Source organism: Mycteria americana, chromosome 25, assembly GCF_035582795.1.
Source record: "Mycteria americana isolate JAX WOST 10 ecotype Jacksonville Zoo and Gardens chromosome 25, USCA_MyAme_1.0, whole genome shotgun sequence".
Lineage (NCBI taxonomy): Eukaryota > Metazoa > Chordata > Aves > Ciconiiformes > Ciconiidae > Mycteria > Mycteria americana.
The window spans coordinates 1,118,577-1,133,984 of NC_134389.1; the positions used below are offsets into that span (position 1 = coordinate 1,118,577).

The 15,408-nt window shown below is 67.3% G+C and overlaps 2 protein-coding genes across 4 annotated transcripts; both read right to left on the reverse strand.

The window, feature by feature from the left end:
• Positions 1-301: 301 nt before the first annotated feature.
• SF3B4 (splicing factor 3b subunit 4) lies at positions 302-5,445 on the reverse strand. Of its 2 annotated transcripts, none has more exons than XM_075524895.1 (6): positions 5,298-5,445; positions 4,408-4,536; positions 3,624-4,166; positions 2,981-3,175; positions 1,347-1,517; positions 302-831 (listed from the first exon to the last, which is right to left on the reverse strand). In XM_075524895.1, the coding sequence occupies exons 1-6, from the start codon at positions 5,329-5,331 to the stop codon at positions 647-649; spliced, it is 1,257 nt and encodes a 418-aa protein (XP_075381010.1). In that variant the 5' UTR covers positions 5,332-5,445; the 3' UTR covers positions 302-646. The 2 variants fall into 2 exon arrangements, with proteins under 2 accessions (XP_075381010.1, XP_075381009.1); XM_075524894.1 differs by having other exon boundaries at positions 1,323-1,517.
• A 1,615-nt stretch (positions 5,446-7,060) lies between these two features.
• On the reverse strand, positions 7,061-13,261 carry MTMR11 (myotubularin related protein 11). 2 transcript variants are annotated; one of them, XM_075524892.1, is made up of 15 exons: positions 12,860-13,261; positions 12,656-12,771; positions 11,835-11,907; positions 11,609-11,751; positions 11,208-11,473; positions 10,877-10,964; positions 10,684-10,772; positions 10,471-10,592; positions 10,310-10,373; positions 9,993-10,063; positions 9,725-9,900; positions 9,467-9,637; positions 9,031-9,246; positions 8,487-8,759; positions 7,061-7,236 (listed from the first exon to the last, which is right to left on the reverse strand). In XM_075524892.1, exons 1-15 carry the CDS (start codon positions 12,906-12,908, stop codon positions 7,105-7,107), a joined length of 2,049 nt encoding a protein of 682 aa, XP_075381007.1. In that variant the 5' UTR covers positions 12,909-13,261; the 3' UTR covers positions 7,061-7,104. The 2 variants fall into 2 exon arrangements, with proteins under 2 accessions (XP_075381007.1, XP_075381008.1); XM_075524893.1 differs by lacking the exon at positions 10,877-10,964 and having other exon boundaries at positions 10,684-10,743.
• Positions 13,262-15,408: the final 2,147 nt, after the last annotated feature.

A 15,408-nucleotide genomic window follows, 5' to 3' on the forward strand; every position in this document is an offset into this window, starting at 1 on the left:
TTGTGCTCTCTGGGACAACAGCGTCCAAGGATGCGATGCACTTTAAGGCCTGATCGTGTATTTTCTTCACCGCAGGTGTACCAGATTACAGGGAGCCTATCAGCCTGGATAAAGCAAGAGACCGGGTGCATCAGCCCTAAATTCAGCGCCTCACCGAGACAGACACACAGCATCGGCATCAGCAGAGGCAGAGAGCTTTCACGTGCCGATGAACTCCATCGCAGGCGTCCCCGGGGCCGCGCACGAGGCGAGAGCAGTCAGCAGCCGATCAGCGCCTTGATGACAAACAGGCAGAGCCTCGTCCCGATCTCGGAGGGACGACCCCCCCCCCGTTCTTAAAATGCTTTATTTGTAAATCGGCGATCACTGCTTTACATAGAAAAAAAAAAAATCTTGTTAAAAGTACCTTGAAAAATCTTCAAGGCCGAGATATACGGAAGGAGGAGGGGAAAAGTAACCAAAATGAACACTATAAAAAGAAATGGGGAAAAAGATGGGGAGAGGGGGAGATAGAGGGGGGAGCTACGACAGGGATGGACCCAGCTGCCCCTCTTGGGTGCGGGTATATTAGTCCAAGGGGAAATAAAAGTCTGAGGACAGAGAGGGAAGGATCCGCAGCAGGGAGGGGGTGTTGCCACGACTGCTTTTAGGGCAGGGGGCCCCTCAAGGGGCCACGCGGCGGCACCCCGGGGGGCCTCTGCGCAGGCCGGGGAGGCAGGGGGACTCTCTGATAGCCATAGGGCGGGGGACGAGGGGGACCATTGTACCCGTGAGGAGGCATCAGTGGAGGAGGGCCACGCATCCCGTGGTGCGGCATGGGGCCTGGGTGACCTGCGGGGACAGAGCACAGTCGTTAACAACCTCTGCGGGGAGAAGCGGAAACAGCCGATCCCACCCAAAGCCCACCCTTGGGTGCCAGCTCTACCGGGTGCCCACGGTTTGGGCCAACGCTCCCCCTCGTTCCCCCTCTACCAGCAGGTCCTGGAGAAAAAGTCTCTCCTAGAACCGCCCCGTGGCTGGTGGACACGACAGGTCTCAGGAACCCTCCCTGTTGGCAAAGCCCAGTCGATATCCCAACGTGAGAGAGACGGGGGGAAAAAAAAAATATCACCAGAGAGCACGACGAACACGAAGAAAGCCCCGGGAGACCCTGGCTTAGCAGCTGGCAGCTGCCAGGTCTTGCTCCAAGACACCTCTCCGCGGGGAGGCTGCGGCGTCGCCTCCCTCCCGTCCCCGTTAAGCTAGGAACGAGGGAGGGCGCGGGGCCGAAGCAAGCGCTGAACTCAATGAAGTGTGTACGATCGATAGAAAAGACCACATACCGCCTCTTGCAGGCACCCACTTACCCATGGGCGACCCGAAATGAGGTCCTCGGGGTGGCATACCCATGGGTGGGGGTCCAGGGTGTGGCATGCCAGGTGGGGGCCGTGGGGGAGGCTGGCCTCCGGAGCCCGGTGGTCCTGGGTGATGCTGGCCCATCCCAGGCGGCCCGTGGTGCACTTGCATGGGAGGCATTCCTGGGGGAATAACGAGTCAAGGGACGCTCGCAGCGAGGGCAGCTGCTGGGCACGGCAGCTCCGGGCCCCTGCAGCCCAGAGGGGCACTAAATCCAGCTGTATGGTTACAACGTCAGGTGTAAAAAGGGGGTTCTGCTACCAGAAGGGAGGTTAAAGAGGAGAAAGCGCAAAGCTCTCCAACAAGAGGCAACAGGAACGGGCTGCGGCAAAGGAAATGCCGCTTGGACGTAAGTGGCAGGGGGAGAAAGACGTGACAGCAAGCCCGGGGACAGGGGCTCGGAGAGAAATCACCACCCTTGGAGATTTCAGACAAGCTCCTGAGCAACCGGACTTCGAAGCTTGCCCTGCTCCCAGCAGGAGCGGCCCGGGTCCCTCCCAATCTCCTTTTTTCTATTATTCTTTTATTTTATCCCTTTAAAAAAAAACCCAAACAAACACAGATTGTTTTCTCCTCGTCAGAAACTCCAGAGCTCAGCGCGGCTCCGCAGGGCACACGGCGTGGAAGCGCTCGGTCAGGCTTTCCTTTACCGTGCGTAATTGGCTACTCTGAAGCCTGAAAAGCCAGCTTGTAATCGGGGACAAGCAGCAGCCATCTGGTCACTCGCACGGCCAGAGCCACGATCACACAAAGCACCCTAATGAGCCAGCGTGGGAGAGCGTCTCAGTGCAGGGGTCGTTTTAGAGCAGGCAGGATTAAACAAAACAAAAAAAAAAAAAACCCAAAAAAAAGAATTCAATTGCAAATTTCACTTAATTTTTGCCTTTGAAACCAGAGTCTAGATGTATACGCTGCTCATTCCCCAGTACTACAGGGCTAAAAATGGAAGGAAATCAAAGAAACATTTTGTTCTCGTGTCTTGAATTAGCTCCTGCCTGGCAGAGCCGCAGACTGCGCTAAGAAGGTTCGCACTTAACGCATTAATCTACCCTAGAGAAAAACGACGATGACTCGGAGTCTCGGCAGCATCCTCCCAGCCAGAACAGCACCTGAGACCTTCAAAGCCCACGCCGTGACAGACCCTGCCTTCCCGCCTCCCGCAACTTCCCACCTCGAGGAAACCAATGTCTCGACCCGACCGGAGGCCTCCCAGAAGGGCACTACTTCCTCAGCTACCAAAGTGCTTCATAAATCCCGCTGGGCCCCGCTCCAGGTTATTTTTTAACACATTTTAGAACATCCAGGAGAGAAACCCAGACACCAGGCGCGGCGGCGCCGACGTGACGTACGTGCTCCTACGCCAACCCTCCCTTTTCTTCACCAGGCTGCCCTGTGCGGCAGAGAGCAACATCCCGGGGAACGATGCCGCGTTTGGTCCCTTACAGAGGACGGCAACAGTTTTCTCCCCATTTTACAGAAAGGGAAGCTCAAGGAAGAGAACGGAGGGAGCGATTTACCCAAGCCCACCCCTGAGAAGGAGAAGACGAGCTACATCTCCCAAGCCCGAGACCCGTCGGATGCTTACCTGGATGGTGCATCCCGCCCGGAGGGAAGGGGTGCGGGTGAGGCGGGTGTCCCCCGCTGGGCGCAGCCCCGGAGGGGGGGCCGGGGGCACCCGCGCCGGGCGGCATGGGTGGGGGTGGCATGGCAGGAGGCATGCCGGGAGGCATCGCTCCGGGAGGCGGCACCGGCGGGGGGAACGATCCTGGGGGCGGGAGGCCTGGGAAGAGAGACAGCAAGAATTCGGTTAAGCATTAAAAAAAAAAAAAACCCAAACAAACCAAAAGTAAAAAAACCTGCCAGGCGATTGGGAAGGAGGTGAAAGCGCAAACAGCCACAGGAACCATCAAAAAACAGCAGGCAGAAGCTGGATCCTTTCACTCAGCCCTGGGACAGCGTAGGTCGAGCTGCCTCGGGGAGGGGAGAGGATTTCCCGAGGTCCTGCCAGCTCGTGAGCCTACAGCTCCACCGAGGGTTTTGCAGCGACCGTCACCAAAGAGCACCCAACGCGCTGCAGTGCCACTGCCCCGAGCCTCCGACGCGACAAGGAGCGGCTCCGCACGAGGCACGGCAGAACGCAGCCACCCCCGGGCCCGGCGGCGGACGGGCGCAACAGCCTCCCGTCAACCAACGCGGCACGGAGACGGGCGCTGCCAGGATTTACCCACCCGGAGGGGTGACGCCAGGTCCCAGGGAGGTGACAACAGGAGTCGGGACAGACGGAGGAGGAGGAGCGTCGGCGAACAGTTGATGGGGCCGATCCGCCTGCGAGAGCGGGTTCTGGGCTGCCAGGAGACGCTCGGCGGCCGAGCCGTGCCGCTCGCCTTTGGAATCTTTTTTGAAGGCGTAGGAAACGGTGATGGGCCTGTTGCAGAGGTACTGTCCGTTCATGGCCTCGATGGCAGCGTCCGAGGCATCAAAACTGGCGAAGTTGATGAAGGCGTAACCCTTCGAGTTGCCCGTGTCGGGGTCTCGCATGATTTTGGGCGTCTGCAGGATGACCCCGAAGGCGCTGAAGGTGTCGTACAACAGCTTCTCATCGATTTCGGGGTCCAGGTTGCCGATGAAGATGTTGGCCCCCACGTCCAGGTTTTTGTTGTGGGCCGAGGCTTTGTTCACTCGGATCGGCTTCCCGTACAACTTGATCATGTTCATGATCTTAATGGCATAATCGGCGTCCTCCTCGCTGAGGAACTCCACAAACCCATAGCCTGCGACAAGTCCCCAGACAGAGCTTTAGGAGAGGGCAGACCCACCGCCTCCCACAGCTCCTCCAACCCCGCTCGATTTAAAACCAGAGAGCCCAAAGCTCCACTTAGGGAAAGGAAGACGATCTCCCCGGGGATCGTCCGTCCCTCACCTCTCTTCCCGCCGTAATTTCTCTCTGACTGTCCCCAGCTAAAGTATTTTATTCAACGCGAAGCTTTTGAGAGAGAACAGTAAATATCTCACCTTGGTGCTGGCCCGTGACTCGATCCTTGGGCATGTGGGTATTGACCACCGGTCCCGCCTGGAGAAAGAGCTCCCACAGCAGCGGCTCGCTGACCTTCTCGTCCAACCCCCCAACGTACACCGTCGCATCTTGAGCGGAGGGGAAAAAGAAAAGCGGAGTTGGAGCCGTGAGCCCCGGCAGCTGGAAGTCTCGGCTGCGCTAGGACTTGAGGGCTCGATGCTGAAATCACTCAAGCCAAAGGCAGAGATCTCCCTTAAAATTTTTAACTGTATCCCTCCCCATAATTACGCCCTCAACCAGGGAGGCCCCCATAGCCCCCCCCCCCGCCCCCTTTCCTCTAGGGAGGCCAGAACTCCTCCATTCCAGCTCTGCGTGCCCTGGAAGCCTGCTGCCCCCCCTTATGCCTCGAGAGGCCGGGACCCCCCAACTGACACACAAACCGCCCCCCCCCCCATCTCTGGGGAGCCCAGCTCCTCTCCGCAGCCCCCTGCGCCTCCAGGTCACCCCCCCGCAGAGCACCCCACATCTCCAGGGAGCCCCCCCCAAGCCCCTAAACATCTCCAGGGGGCCTGCCCCCCCCCCCGAGCTTCACTGTGTCCCCAGGGCCCACCCGTGGAGCTCCCCACGTCCCCAGGGAGCCCAGGGCCCACCCGTGGAGGTCCCCACGTCCCCAGGGAGGCCGGAGCCCCCCCCCCAGAGCTCCACCACGTCCCCAGGGAGCCCAGGGCCCGCCCGTGGAGGTCCCCACGTCGCCCAGGGGCCCCCTGTCCCCACAGATCCCCGCCCCGCCACAGCGCCAGGGAGCCCAGGCTCCCCCCGACCCCGCACGTCCCCCGGCCGCCCCGCTGCCCCCCCCCGCGGTAGCCCCGGCCCCGGCCCCGGCGCTCACCCTGGTTCCGCTCGGAGATGGGCCCCGCCGCCATCTTGCCCCGCCGCCCGCTCCCGCCCGCGCGGCGCCGCCGTCACACGACGGCGCCGCCCGCCGTGACGCCAAACGCAGGCGCCAGTCCCGCCCCCTCGCGTCGGCGGGCGGGCCGGAAGTGGCGTCGACGGCTGAGCGCGGCCATCTTGAGTGTGGGCGGGCGGGGTGAGCGGGCCGGCGCCACCGCCCTTCTATCGCGATATCCCCTGCCGTGACAGGCGGAGACATCCCCTTCACGGCCAGGAGCACTGCCCCAGCGGGGATCCCCGTGCGGAGGGGGGGGTCCCAGTGCTGGGACATCCCAGTGTGGAGGGATCCCAGTGCCAGGAGATCCCAGTGCCAGGAGAATCCCCCTGTGGAGGGATCCCAGTGCTGAGAGATCCCAGTCCTGGAGGAATCCCAGTGCAGGGGGATCCCACTATGGAGGGATACCAGTGCAGGGGGATCCCAGTGTCAGGAGAATCCCATTGTAGGGGGATCCCAGTGCTGAGAGATCCCAGTCCTGGAGGGAACCCAGTGCTGGGAGATCCCAGTGTCGGGAGAATCTCAGTGTCAGGAGAATCCCAGTGTGGAGGGATCCCAGTGCCGGCAAATCCCAGTGCTGAGAGATCCCAGTGTGGAGGGATCCCAGTGCCGAGAGATCCCAGTGTCAGGAGAATCGCAGTGTGGAGGGATCCCAGTACTGAGAGATCCCAGCATGCAGGGATCCCAGTGCTGAGAGATCCCAGTGCTGAGAGATCCCAGTGCAGAGGGATCCCGGTGCTGGGAGATCCCAGTGTGGAGGGATCCCAGTGCCAGGAGAATCCCAGTGCCGGGAGATCCCAGTGCCAGGAGAATCCCCGTGTAGAGAGATCCCAGCATGGAGGGATCCCAGTACAGAGATCCCAGCATGCAGGGATCCCAGTGCCGGGAGATCCCAGTGCCGGGAGATCCCAGCGTGGAGGGATCCCAGTGCTGACAGATCCCGGTGCCAGCAGATCCCCGTGCTGGGGACCCCGGTGTGGGGGGATCCCCACGTCTGCAGCCCCCTGCCTCGGCCTCCGGTGCCGGGGCCCCCCCTCCCGCGCCCCCGCCCGCTTCCCCTCGCAGCCGCCGCCGGCCAAACCGCGCTCTGACGGGTACGGCCCGGCCGAGGGCCCCGGCGGGGCGAGGGCCCCGGGGCGAGGAGGGGGCCGCACGCCTCTCCCGCCGCGGCCCCGTCCCCGTCCCCGGCCCCGTCCCCGTCCCGCCGGGGGATCCCGGGCTGCCGGAGCGGGTCCCTCGCACGGTCCCGTGGCGGAGGGGACGGGAGCGGGACGTGGGCCTCATCGTGGCGTTGCAGGATCCGGCCGTCCCCGTCCTCCTCGGGAACGGCAACCGGGTGGGGGCTCCGGCCCCGCGCCGCCCGCGGGATGGAACCGCCCGTGACGCCCCGCGCTGGGGCCGGATCCCGCTCGCCCGGGCCGGATCCCGCTCGCCCGGGCCGGCCGGGGCCATCGCCGCCCCGAGCTCCCCAAAGCCTCCGTGGAGGTAGCAAGAATTTAATGGAAAACCGAGAAACCGCCGTGACGGCGAGAGGCGGGGCCACCCTGGGGGGGCACCTTCGGGGACCCCCCCCCCCCCCCGCCGCCTCCTCCAGCCCAGGGTCCGCAGGATCCGGCCCCGGAAAGCCCCGGCCAGGAGCAGGAACCGGCCGCGGGCACCGGGAGAAGGCGCGGGGCGGGGGTCCCAAAGCCCCCCCGGCTGCTGTCCCAGCGGCCCGGGGTCCCCGTGGGGGGTCCCGTCCCGGGGCCCCTCACCGCGGGGGGGCTCGGGGGCTGCCGGCGGTGCCGCTGCTGGGTCCCGCTGCCCGCCAGGCGCTGAGCCGGTCCTGCAGCAGCCTCAGCTCCTCGGCCAGGCCGGCCGGGGACGGGGCGAAGCGCCCGCGCTGCGGGGAGAGGCGGGGGGGCGGGGGACGTGGACGGGGTGGGGGGGACGTGGACGGGGTGGGGGGGGGACGTGGATGGGGTGGGGGGGACATGGACGGGGGGGGGGGGGGACGTGGACGGGGTGGGGGGGGACATGGATGGGGGGGGGGGGGGACGTGGACGGGGTGGGGGGGGACGTGGACGGGGTAAGGGGGACATGGACGGGGTGGGGGGGGACGTGGACGGGGTGGGGGGGGACATGGATGGGGGGGGGGACGTGGACGGGGTGGGGGGGACATGGACGGGGTCGGGGGGGACATGGACGGGGTGGGGGGGGACGTGGACGGGGTGGGGGGGACGTGGATGGGGTGGGGGGGACGTGGACGGGGTGGGGGGGGACATGGATGGGGTGGGGGGGACGTGGACGGGGTCAGGGGGGACGTGGACGGGGTGGGGGGGACATGGATGGGGTGGGGGGGGACGTGGACGGGGTGGGGGGGGACGTGGACGGGGTAAGGGGGACATGGACGGGGTTGGGGGGGACATGGATGGGGTGGGGGGGACATGGACGGGGTCGGGGGGGGACATGGATGGGGTGGGGGGGGACATGGATGGGGTGGGGGTGGGTGGAGATGGGGATGGAATGGATGGAGATGGGGTGGGGGGGATGGAGATGGGGTGGGGGGGTGCAGGTGGAGATGGGGGTGGGGTGGGTGGAGATGGGGTGGGGGGGGATGGAGATGAGGTGGGGGGGGAGATGGGGGGGGGAGATGGGGGGGTGGGAGGGTGGAGAGGGGGTGGGGGGGGATGGAGATGGGGGGGGATGGAGATGAGGTGGGGGGGGGAGATGGGGTGGGGGGGATGGAGATGGGGTGGGGGGGGAGATGGGGGGGTGGAGATGGGGGGGATGGAGATGGGGGGGTGGAGATGGGGGTGGTGGAGTGGAGAGGGGGTGGGGGGGGATGGAGATGGGGTGGGATGGGTGGAGATGGGGGGGGGGATGGAGATGGGTTGGGATGGACGGACAGGGGGTGGGACGGACGGACACGGGGTCAGGGCAGCCACGCACGCACCCCCCGCACCAGCCCCCCCCCTCCCCCGTCCCGAGCAGCGGGGCGCGGCCGGGGAAGAAGAAATCCCCTCCGAACCGGGGACCCCTCGGGCCTGCGCCCAGCCGGCGCCCCGCCCCGGTGCAGCCCCCCCGTACCTCAGTTTCCCCTCGCTCCACCAGACAGACCCCACCCGGGAGACCCCCCCGCGCCCCGGTTACCTGGGCCTCGGGCAGACCCCGCAGGTAGCAGCGTCGCCAGAGCCGGACCGAGGGGCCCGTGGCGCAGGGCAGCAGCAGCCCCGGGGGGGACGCGGGGGGCCGGTTGCCCCCCGGGCCGCCCCCCCGTTCGCCGAGGCTCTCCAGGGAGGGGGCCCAGCGGGCCAGGCGTGGCGGGGGCCGGCCGCTCCTCCAAGGAAAGGGTTGGGGTGACAACGTCCCCTTGGTCAGCACAAACACGTTCCCGGCCCCCGGCCCCGGCCAGGCGTCAGCGGGCTGGGAAACGGGAGGAAAAAACAGGGATTAGGGGGGGAAAAAAAAAAATCAAGGGGGGAAAGGCAGCGGGGAGGGAAAACGGGGGGAAACCCCCGCAGTTAGGGACGGGGCACCTTTTCGGGGGGGCACACGGCACCGGGAAGGGATGTCACATGCAGAGCACCCCAAATTGAACGGGAGAGCGGAGGGGGGGATCCCGTGCAGCACCAGCCGGACGCCTGGGGCCCTTCCCGGTGGCACAGCCCCCCCCCGACGCCGAGCCCGGACTCACCCTGCCCGGGGTCCGGGGGTCCGCGGTGTCGGGGGGTCCCATGCTGCCAGCAGCACCCGCTGGGTTCCTGAATCGGGCCCGCTGCTGCCGGCTGTAGCGCAGCCCCCAGGCCCAGACGGCGGGCAACCCACGGGCAGCGCTGCCGGCCCGCGGCACGCCCGGAGCGGGGTCCTGCCAGCCGTTCACCGGCGTGTAGGTCTGGCTGCAGGGCCGGTGCTGCGGGGAGGAGAAGGGGTGAAACAGGAGCTTTTTTTTGGGGGGGGGGTGTCAATCCCCAGTTGGGGATGCGGATGGGGAAACTGAGGCACGGCGCAGCTGGATGCAGCCGAGCGGGACGGGAGAGGATTCACCTCCATCCCCAAATTTGTCCCTAAACCTGCGGCCTCTTGGTGGCAAGGGACCCTGGAGTGTCCCCCCCCGGTCCCCCCCAGCTCACCGGGCCGCCACGGCCCCGCTGCCGCTGGCAGCTGAAGAGGAAGGTGCTGAAGTAAGGGGCGAAGCTGCTGTCGTGGAGGGCCAGGAGGTACGCCTCGGTGAAGCCGAAAGCCGCCGGGAATTGCCGCACCAGCTGCCACGTGCAGTCCAAGAACAGCAGGAAAACGGGGGCCTGGAGGCGGGGGGGGGGGGGGGACACGACAGCAGAATGACACCCGTGCACGTCACCCACCCGTGACGGGGCCGGGGCGGCTCTCACCTCCTCCCGGGGGCTGTCGCGGCGGAGGAGCCCGAGGCGGTGGGGAAAGGGGTGCCCGGCTGCCACCCACTCCCGCTGCACCAGGCTCTGGAAGCCGGGCAGGGTGCGGGCGTGGGGGTCCCCCAAAAGCTGCACCAGCGAGGCCAGCAGGCAGTTCAGGTCCCGGTCCGATGGCTCTGGGGGGGGGACGAGGCGGTGAGGGGGGTGTCCCCAGGGTGTCACCCCCCCATCCTGGCGCTCCCCCCCCCCCCCCCCCCCCCGGCGCTACCTTGCAGGAGGACAGAGCAGCGTCTCCCCACCAGCAGCGATGCCACCTCGGCGGCTTTTCTCAAACAGGTGCTGGGGGGCAAAAAAAAAGGGGGGGGGGGTCAGCGGTCAGCGCACCCCAAAATGCCACGGCCGCCTGCCCGGGGGTCTGCAGCCCACCCCGGGATGCTCCCGCACCCACCGCGATGCCCCCATCGCCCTGCAGCCGCCGGCCGGGCTGTGGGGGAGGACCGTCCGCCGTGGGGAGGGGTGTATTTAGGGTAGGGTTTTCCCCCACCGCCCCCCCCCCCAAAAAAGCCCCCACCGCCACCCACTCACCGGACGTGGTCCAGCCAGCGCGTCCCCTCCAGGGCCGAGAGCCACTTCTCCTCCGCTGCCGCGCCTGGCTCGCACGGGCAAAGGACGGGGGGGTCAGCAGAGGAGAAGGAGCCCCGCGGCAGGGGGGGTCCCCCCACCAGACCCCCCCCGTCCCCGCTCACCGGGCAGGCAGAGCGCCCGCAGCTTGAGGTGGGCGAGCTGGATGTCGGCGAGGGTGGGCAGCTCGGCGGTGTCGGCCAGCACGCAGGGCCCGCGGCCCCCCAGCAGCAGAGCCTCCAGGCACCTGGAGGGGGGGAGAGGGACCCCCGGGTGGGGCCGGGTTGGGGCAGCACCCCCAGACCCCCCCCCCCCCCGGGACCCCCGGCGGGACCCACCTCACGTCCTCGCTGCCCGGCTCCGAGGCCGCGTGGAAGCCGGCGGCTCTCAGCAGGTCGCTGCCGCCCGGGTGGTGCCAGCACAGGCGCTGCGGGTGAGACGGGGCGACACCCCCCACGCATCACCCCCCCATCCCCTACCCCGGCCCCCCCCTGCCCCCCCAGCACCCCATCGCCCTCCCGGGGTGCTCACAGGCATGCGGTGCTCCTCGAAGTGGGCGAAGATCCGCTTGAGGTCGTGGTCCAGGAGCCCGCTGGGCACCCACAGGTACCGGGGGAGGCTGCGGGCAGAGCGGGGGGGGACATGGGGCAGGTGCCCCCCCCCCAGCACCCCCCAAATCCCGGGGTGCCCTTTCGAGTGGCTCACAGGGTGTTTTCCCCAAACCGTGGGCAGAGGGGAAGATTTTCCCCCCCGCCCCTTCACCGCCCTCCCCGGTCCCCTCAGGGTGGGGGTGGCTCACGCCGTGCCCCCCCAGCGTGGGGTGCTGGGGCCCCGTGGACCCCGGCGTCCGGCCGGGCCGTACCTGGGGGCCATGTCGAAGCGCTCGTTGACGGCGCTCACCCTCCAGCCCGCGGCACCCAGGCGCTTCAGCTCCTTCTCCCAGTCGCGCAGGCTCTCAAAGAGCAGCGTGGCAGCCGAGCCTTCCTCCTCCTCCTCCTCCTCCTCCTCCTCTTCCTCCTCCTCATCCTCCAAAGGGGCTTCGGCAGGGCAGGACCAGCCATCGTGTCCCTCACCGGTGTCCCCCAGCCACGCGGCCGCCTCCCGCGCCTGGGCGATGGCGTTGGCGACCTGCAGGGAGGAGCCGGGACCGGGCATGAGCCCCCCAAAAATTCCCCCCCCCACCCCCCCAAAGCCCTGGAGCGCCCCAGAGTCGGGTACGAAGCCTCCTCTGTCCCCCCCATAACCACCAGCCCCCCGGCTCACCCGAAACGCCTGCGGAGCCAACCCGTTCTCATGGAAGTGGAAGCGGAGCAGGCGGAAATCCCGGCAGAAAACGGCCAACTCCTCGGGGATGAACTTGAGGGTGGAGGCGGCCGTCAGCACCTTGGGCTTGGTGAAGCTGCTGGCTGCGGCGGGCGAGGGGGCGGCCGTCAGCGCCAGCCGAGACCTGCCCGACTCATCACACGGGGCTGGGGGCTGCCACCTTTACCTGCCACCAGCTTGCGGATGCAGGGCAGCGCCACATCGTACTCGCTGTGGAGGAAGGCACGGGAGCCGGGGGCCTGCGGGAGGGGGGGGGGAGAGCTGGAAGCCGCCCCGGTGCGCCCACCTGCGGCCCCGGGGGGGGCCGAGGGGGCCGGATCCGGCCCCCCGCTGCCTTTGCCCGGCTGGCGCTGGGCCCCCCCCCCCGCGTCCTGCAGCGAGGAGTTCCCCGGGGGAACGCGGGGCTTCTGCAGCCGGCGAGGGGGGGGGGGCTGGGCCGGGGTCAGGATGGGGCTGGATGGGGCCGGGATGTGGTGGGGCTGCAGTGGGAGGGGGTTCGGGGTGCAGCCAGGATGGGGGGCAGGATGGGGTCGGGATGGGGCCGGGATGGGGCCGGGATGGGGTCAGGATGGGGCTGGATGGGGCCGGGATGGGGCCGGGATGGGGTCAGGATGGGGCTGGGATGGGGCTGGGCCGGGGTCAGGATGGGGCAGGATGGGGCTGGGATGGGGTCGGGATGGGGGGTGGGTGCAACCAGGATGGGGGGCAGGATGGGGCCGGGATGGGGCTGGGCTGGGGCTGCAGTGGGAGGGGGTTCGGGGTGCAGCCAGGATGGGGGGCAGGATGGGGCTGGATGGGGCCGGGATGGGGCCGGGCCGGGGCTGCAGTGGAGATGGGGCTCGGGGTGCAGCCAGGATGGGGCTGGGCCGGGGCCGGGATGCAGCCGGGCCGGGGGTCGGGGATGCAGCGGCCCGGGCTGGGGGGGCGGGGGGGCGGCAGGGGCCCCGCGGCCGGCGCCGCCCCGGTCCGGTCCCGCTCGGGCCCCACCTGGGCGGGCAGGAAGGCGAGGCGGCGGTTGGTGCAGAGCAGCGTCCCGGGGACGGAGCCGTCGCCCTCTCCGCAGCGCTGCCGGGCGCCCGCCGCCTCCTCCAGCACCAGCTCCCCTGCGGGGACGGGGCGCTGGGTGCGGGGGGGCCCCGAGCGCCCCGACCCCCCCCAAACCCCGCTCCCCAGCCCCGGCACCTGCCCTACCTGGGAGGCCGGGGAAGGCCGGGCGGCGGCCGCCCGGGGCCCCGCTCATGGCGGAGGGACTTTGGCCGGGCGGGCCCGGAGCGGCGGCGGCGGCGGCGGCGGGAGCCGGAGCGGAGCGGAGCGGCCCGGGAGCCCCGAGCGCCACCGCCCGGCCCGGCCCCGGCCCCGGCCCCGGCGTCCCGCCCGCCCCGCTGCCGGTGGGGCGGAGCGGCCGCAGGCAGGAGACCGCGCTGCCCGCACCCTGCCCGCACCCTGCCCGCACCCCCCGGAGCGGGGAGAGCCCGGGGACACGGCCCGGAGCTCCCTGGCCGGACGGGGGAGGCACCGGGCACCCCAAAAGGGAAGGGCAGCGCCGGATGGGGCGTACGGCCCCGGCACCCCAAAAGGGAAGGGCAGCGCCGGATGGGGTGTACGGCCCCGGCACCCCAAAAGGGAAGGGCAGCGCCGGATGGGGTGTACCGCCCCGGCACCCCAAAAGGGAAGGGCAGCGCCGGATGGGGCGTACGGCCCCGGCACCCCAAAAGGGATGCTTCGCCGGCCGAGGCTCGTTCGGTGCCGTGCACGGACGGGGTACAGCCAAACCCCCAGCCCGTCCCCACACCTTTCTGCCGGCGGGCGCGGGGCCCCGCACAGCCCCACGGGCTCTCGCCGGGACACGGCCGGGCAGCTCTGCCAGGGAGGAACGAGCTGCTCCGTGACTCATCGCCGAAGCACGGCCTTCTCCTCCCAACCCCGGAAAATCCAGCGCACCGCCGGCACATGGGCCAAACCGGCCTGGCTCCCATCGGCCCAACCTCGCCGGGCGACGGAGGGACCCGGGGCCCCTGGCCCCGCTGCCGGCAGCAGGTGGACGGTGGCCCTGGGGCCGCGTCTGCCACCCCCCCGCTGCCATGAGACCCCTGGGGACCCCAAAACCCAAACCTCCTCGGCTCAGCTCCTCCTGCCGGGGCAGCGCTGGGGCAGCCGAGGCGCCGGTGCCAGCGCAAGGCAGGATAAACCCTGGCATAAACCACGCTCGAGGGAAACCCAGCACCCTTGGAGCACACGCTCCAGCTAAAAATCTTATTTTAGGTGTATTTGCCTGCAGATTTTTGGGGCAGCCCCAGCTTTGGTGGCTGCAGCTCGTGCACCCCAACTTTCCTCCTGCAGGAACATCACCCGGCGGAGCATCCCGGGGGAGCTTGGCCGGGTCTTTGGCTCCGGCACCTGGCGGATAAGAGGAATTTCCTGCAGAGCTTTAACCCAGGGCTGCTCTCCAAGGCGAGGGCAGCATCGGCGCCAGCTCAGGGTCAGCCCGGGCCGCCCCGAGAACCGGAGGAAAATTGGCCAGCACGGGCAAGCCGGCACCGACGTGGCACTGGGCACGGTGCGGCCGCTCGCCCATGCTACGAGGAAGGAAAAACACCGGGAGCTGGAATAGAAAACCCCAATGCAAAGAAATCCTGTGGGAAACCGCTCCCGGCTCCCCCATCCCCAAAAGCGTTCCCGCCTCCCTGCGATACGCGTTTCCAACCAGCCCCCAAACCCCCCAAACGCAGCGGCGTGGGGCGAGGACCCAGCCGCCCTTCCCCGCTCGCAGCCCCGGCTGTAGCTGTTGATGAACACCATCCCAGCGAATTTTCCCCTTTCCAAGCCCATTTAAGCTTCAGCATCCAAAACGCCCCGTGCCAGCAAGCAGCCGGATTTTATCTTCCCGCTGCGCAAAGCCTTGCTTGTGTATAAAGTTGTCTAAAGCACCCCCGGGTGCTGGCCTTCAACTGCAGCCGGGGAAAAGGTTCCTCCAAAATCAGCGAGGATTGACAAACATTTTAAGGGAGGAGGGGGTGGCGGGGTTTCTTTTTCAAACGACAGCCTGAATTCGGTACCTAAATAGAGGGAAATTCTTCCCCAGGCCCCAGGGAAGAGGATGCTGTGCTCCACAGCGGAGAAAAAGCCAAGAAAAACCCAATACCTTGACGAGGAGGGGACGAAGAGCAGCCCCAAGGCAGGGAAGTCGGGGCACGAAGGGCTGGGCCGCCCGGAGCCCGTTGGGGCTGAAGCCCCGGGGAGATGCCGGGATGAAGCGGAGGAAAGAGGCACGGCCGCTGCCCAGGGCTTCGTTAGTTGAACGTTGTTTATTATCAGTGAATCTATGGTAGCATAAACGAAGGATGCGGTGTACAGCCCGATTGCGACGCGCCATCTAGTGCTGGCTACAGCGGTGCTCACGAGGAGTAAAAAAACAAACAAAAAAACAAAACAAAAAACCACCAACCTAATATTTAATTTAAAAAACAACAACAAAAAACCCTTTTTTTTTCGGTGAATAAACAGTTGCAGAATTAATTCAGGTCACTTCTCGTAGGATTAGTGATAACCAAAGCATCCCATCAGCCTTCCCCAGGGAGGGGCCGGGTAACGTCGGTGAAGGTAAATGCTCGTTGGGCAAAATAAAATGCGCGTTAACGGGTTTTGCACGCCCTTAAGGAAAATCTTTACTGCGCCCAGGGCCTGACGGCAGCAACGTTTCTTCCGACGACACCATTAAGTGCACTTATTTTAAGACCTCG

Excerpts from the sequence above, each read along its gene's own strand:
- SF3B4 (XM_075524894.1), bottom strand. The coding sequence starts at position 5,331 with ATGGCGGCGGGGCCCATCTCCGAGCGGAACCAGG. Across the intron at positions 4,537-5,297 it reads CATCTCCGAGCGGAACCAGG|ATGCGACGGTGTACGTTGGG; the intron begins GTGAGCGCCGGG and ends CCTCCGCTCAAG. Across the intron at positions 1,518-2,980 it reads GGGCGGGATGCACCATCCAG|GAATGCCTCCCATGCAAGTG; the intron begins GTAAGCATCCGA and ends TTATTCCCCCAG.
- MTMR11 (XM_075524892.1), bottom strand. The coding sequence starts at position 12,908 with ATGAGCGGGGCCCCGGGCGGCCGCCGCCCGGCCTTCCCCGGCCTCCCA. Across the intron at positions 10,374-10,470 it reads GCGGGCGCTCTGCCTGCCCG|GCGCGGCAGCGGAGGAGAAG; the intron begins GTGAGCGGGGAC and ends CGTGCGAGCCAG. Across the intron at positions 7,237-8,486 it reads GGGGTCTGCCCGAGGCCCAG|CGCGGGCGCTTCGCCCCGTC; the intron begins GTAACCGGGGCG and ends CTCTCCCCGCAG.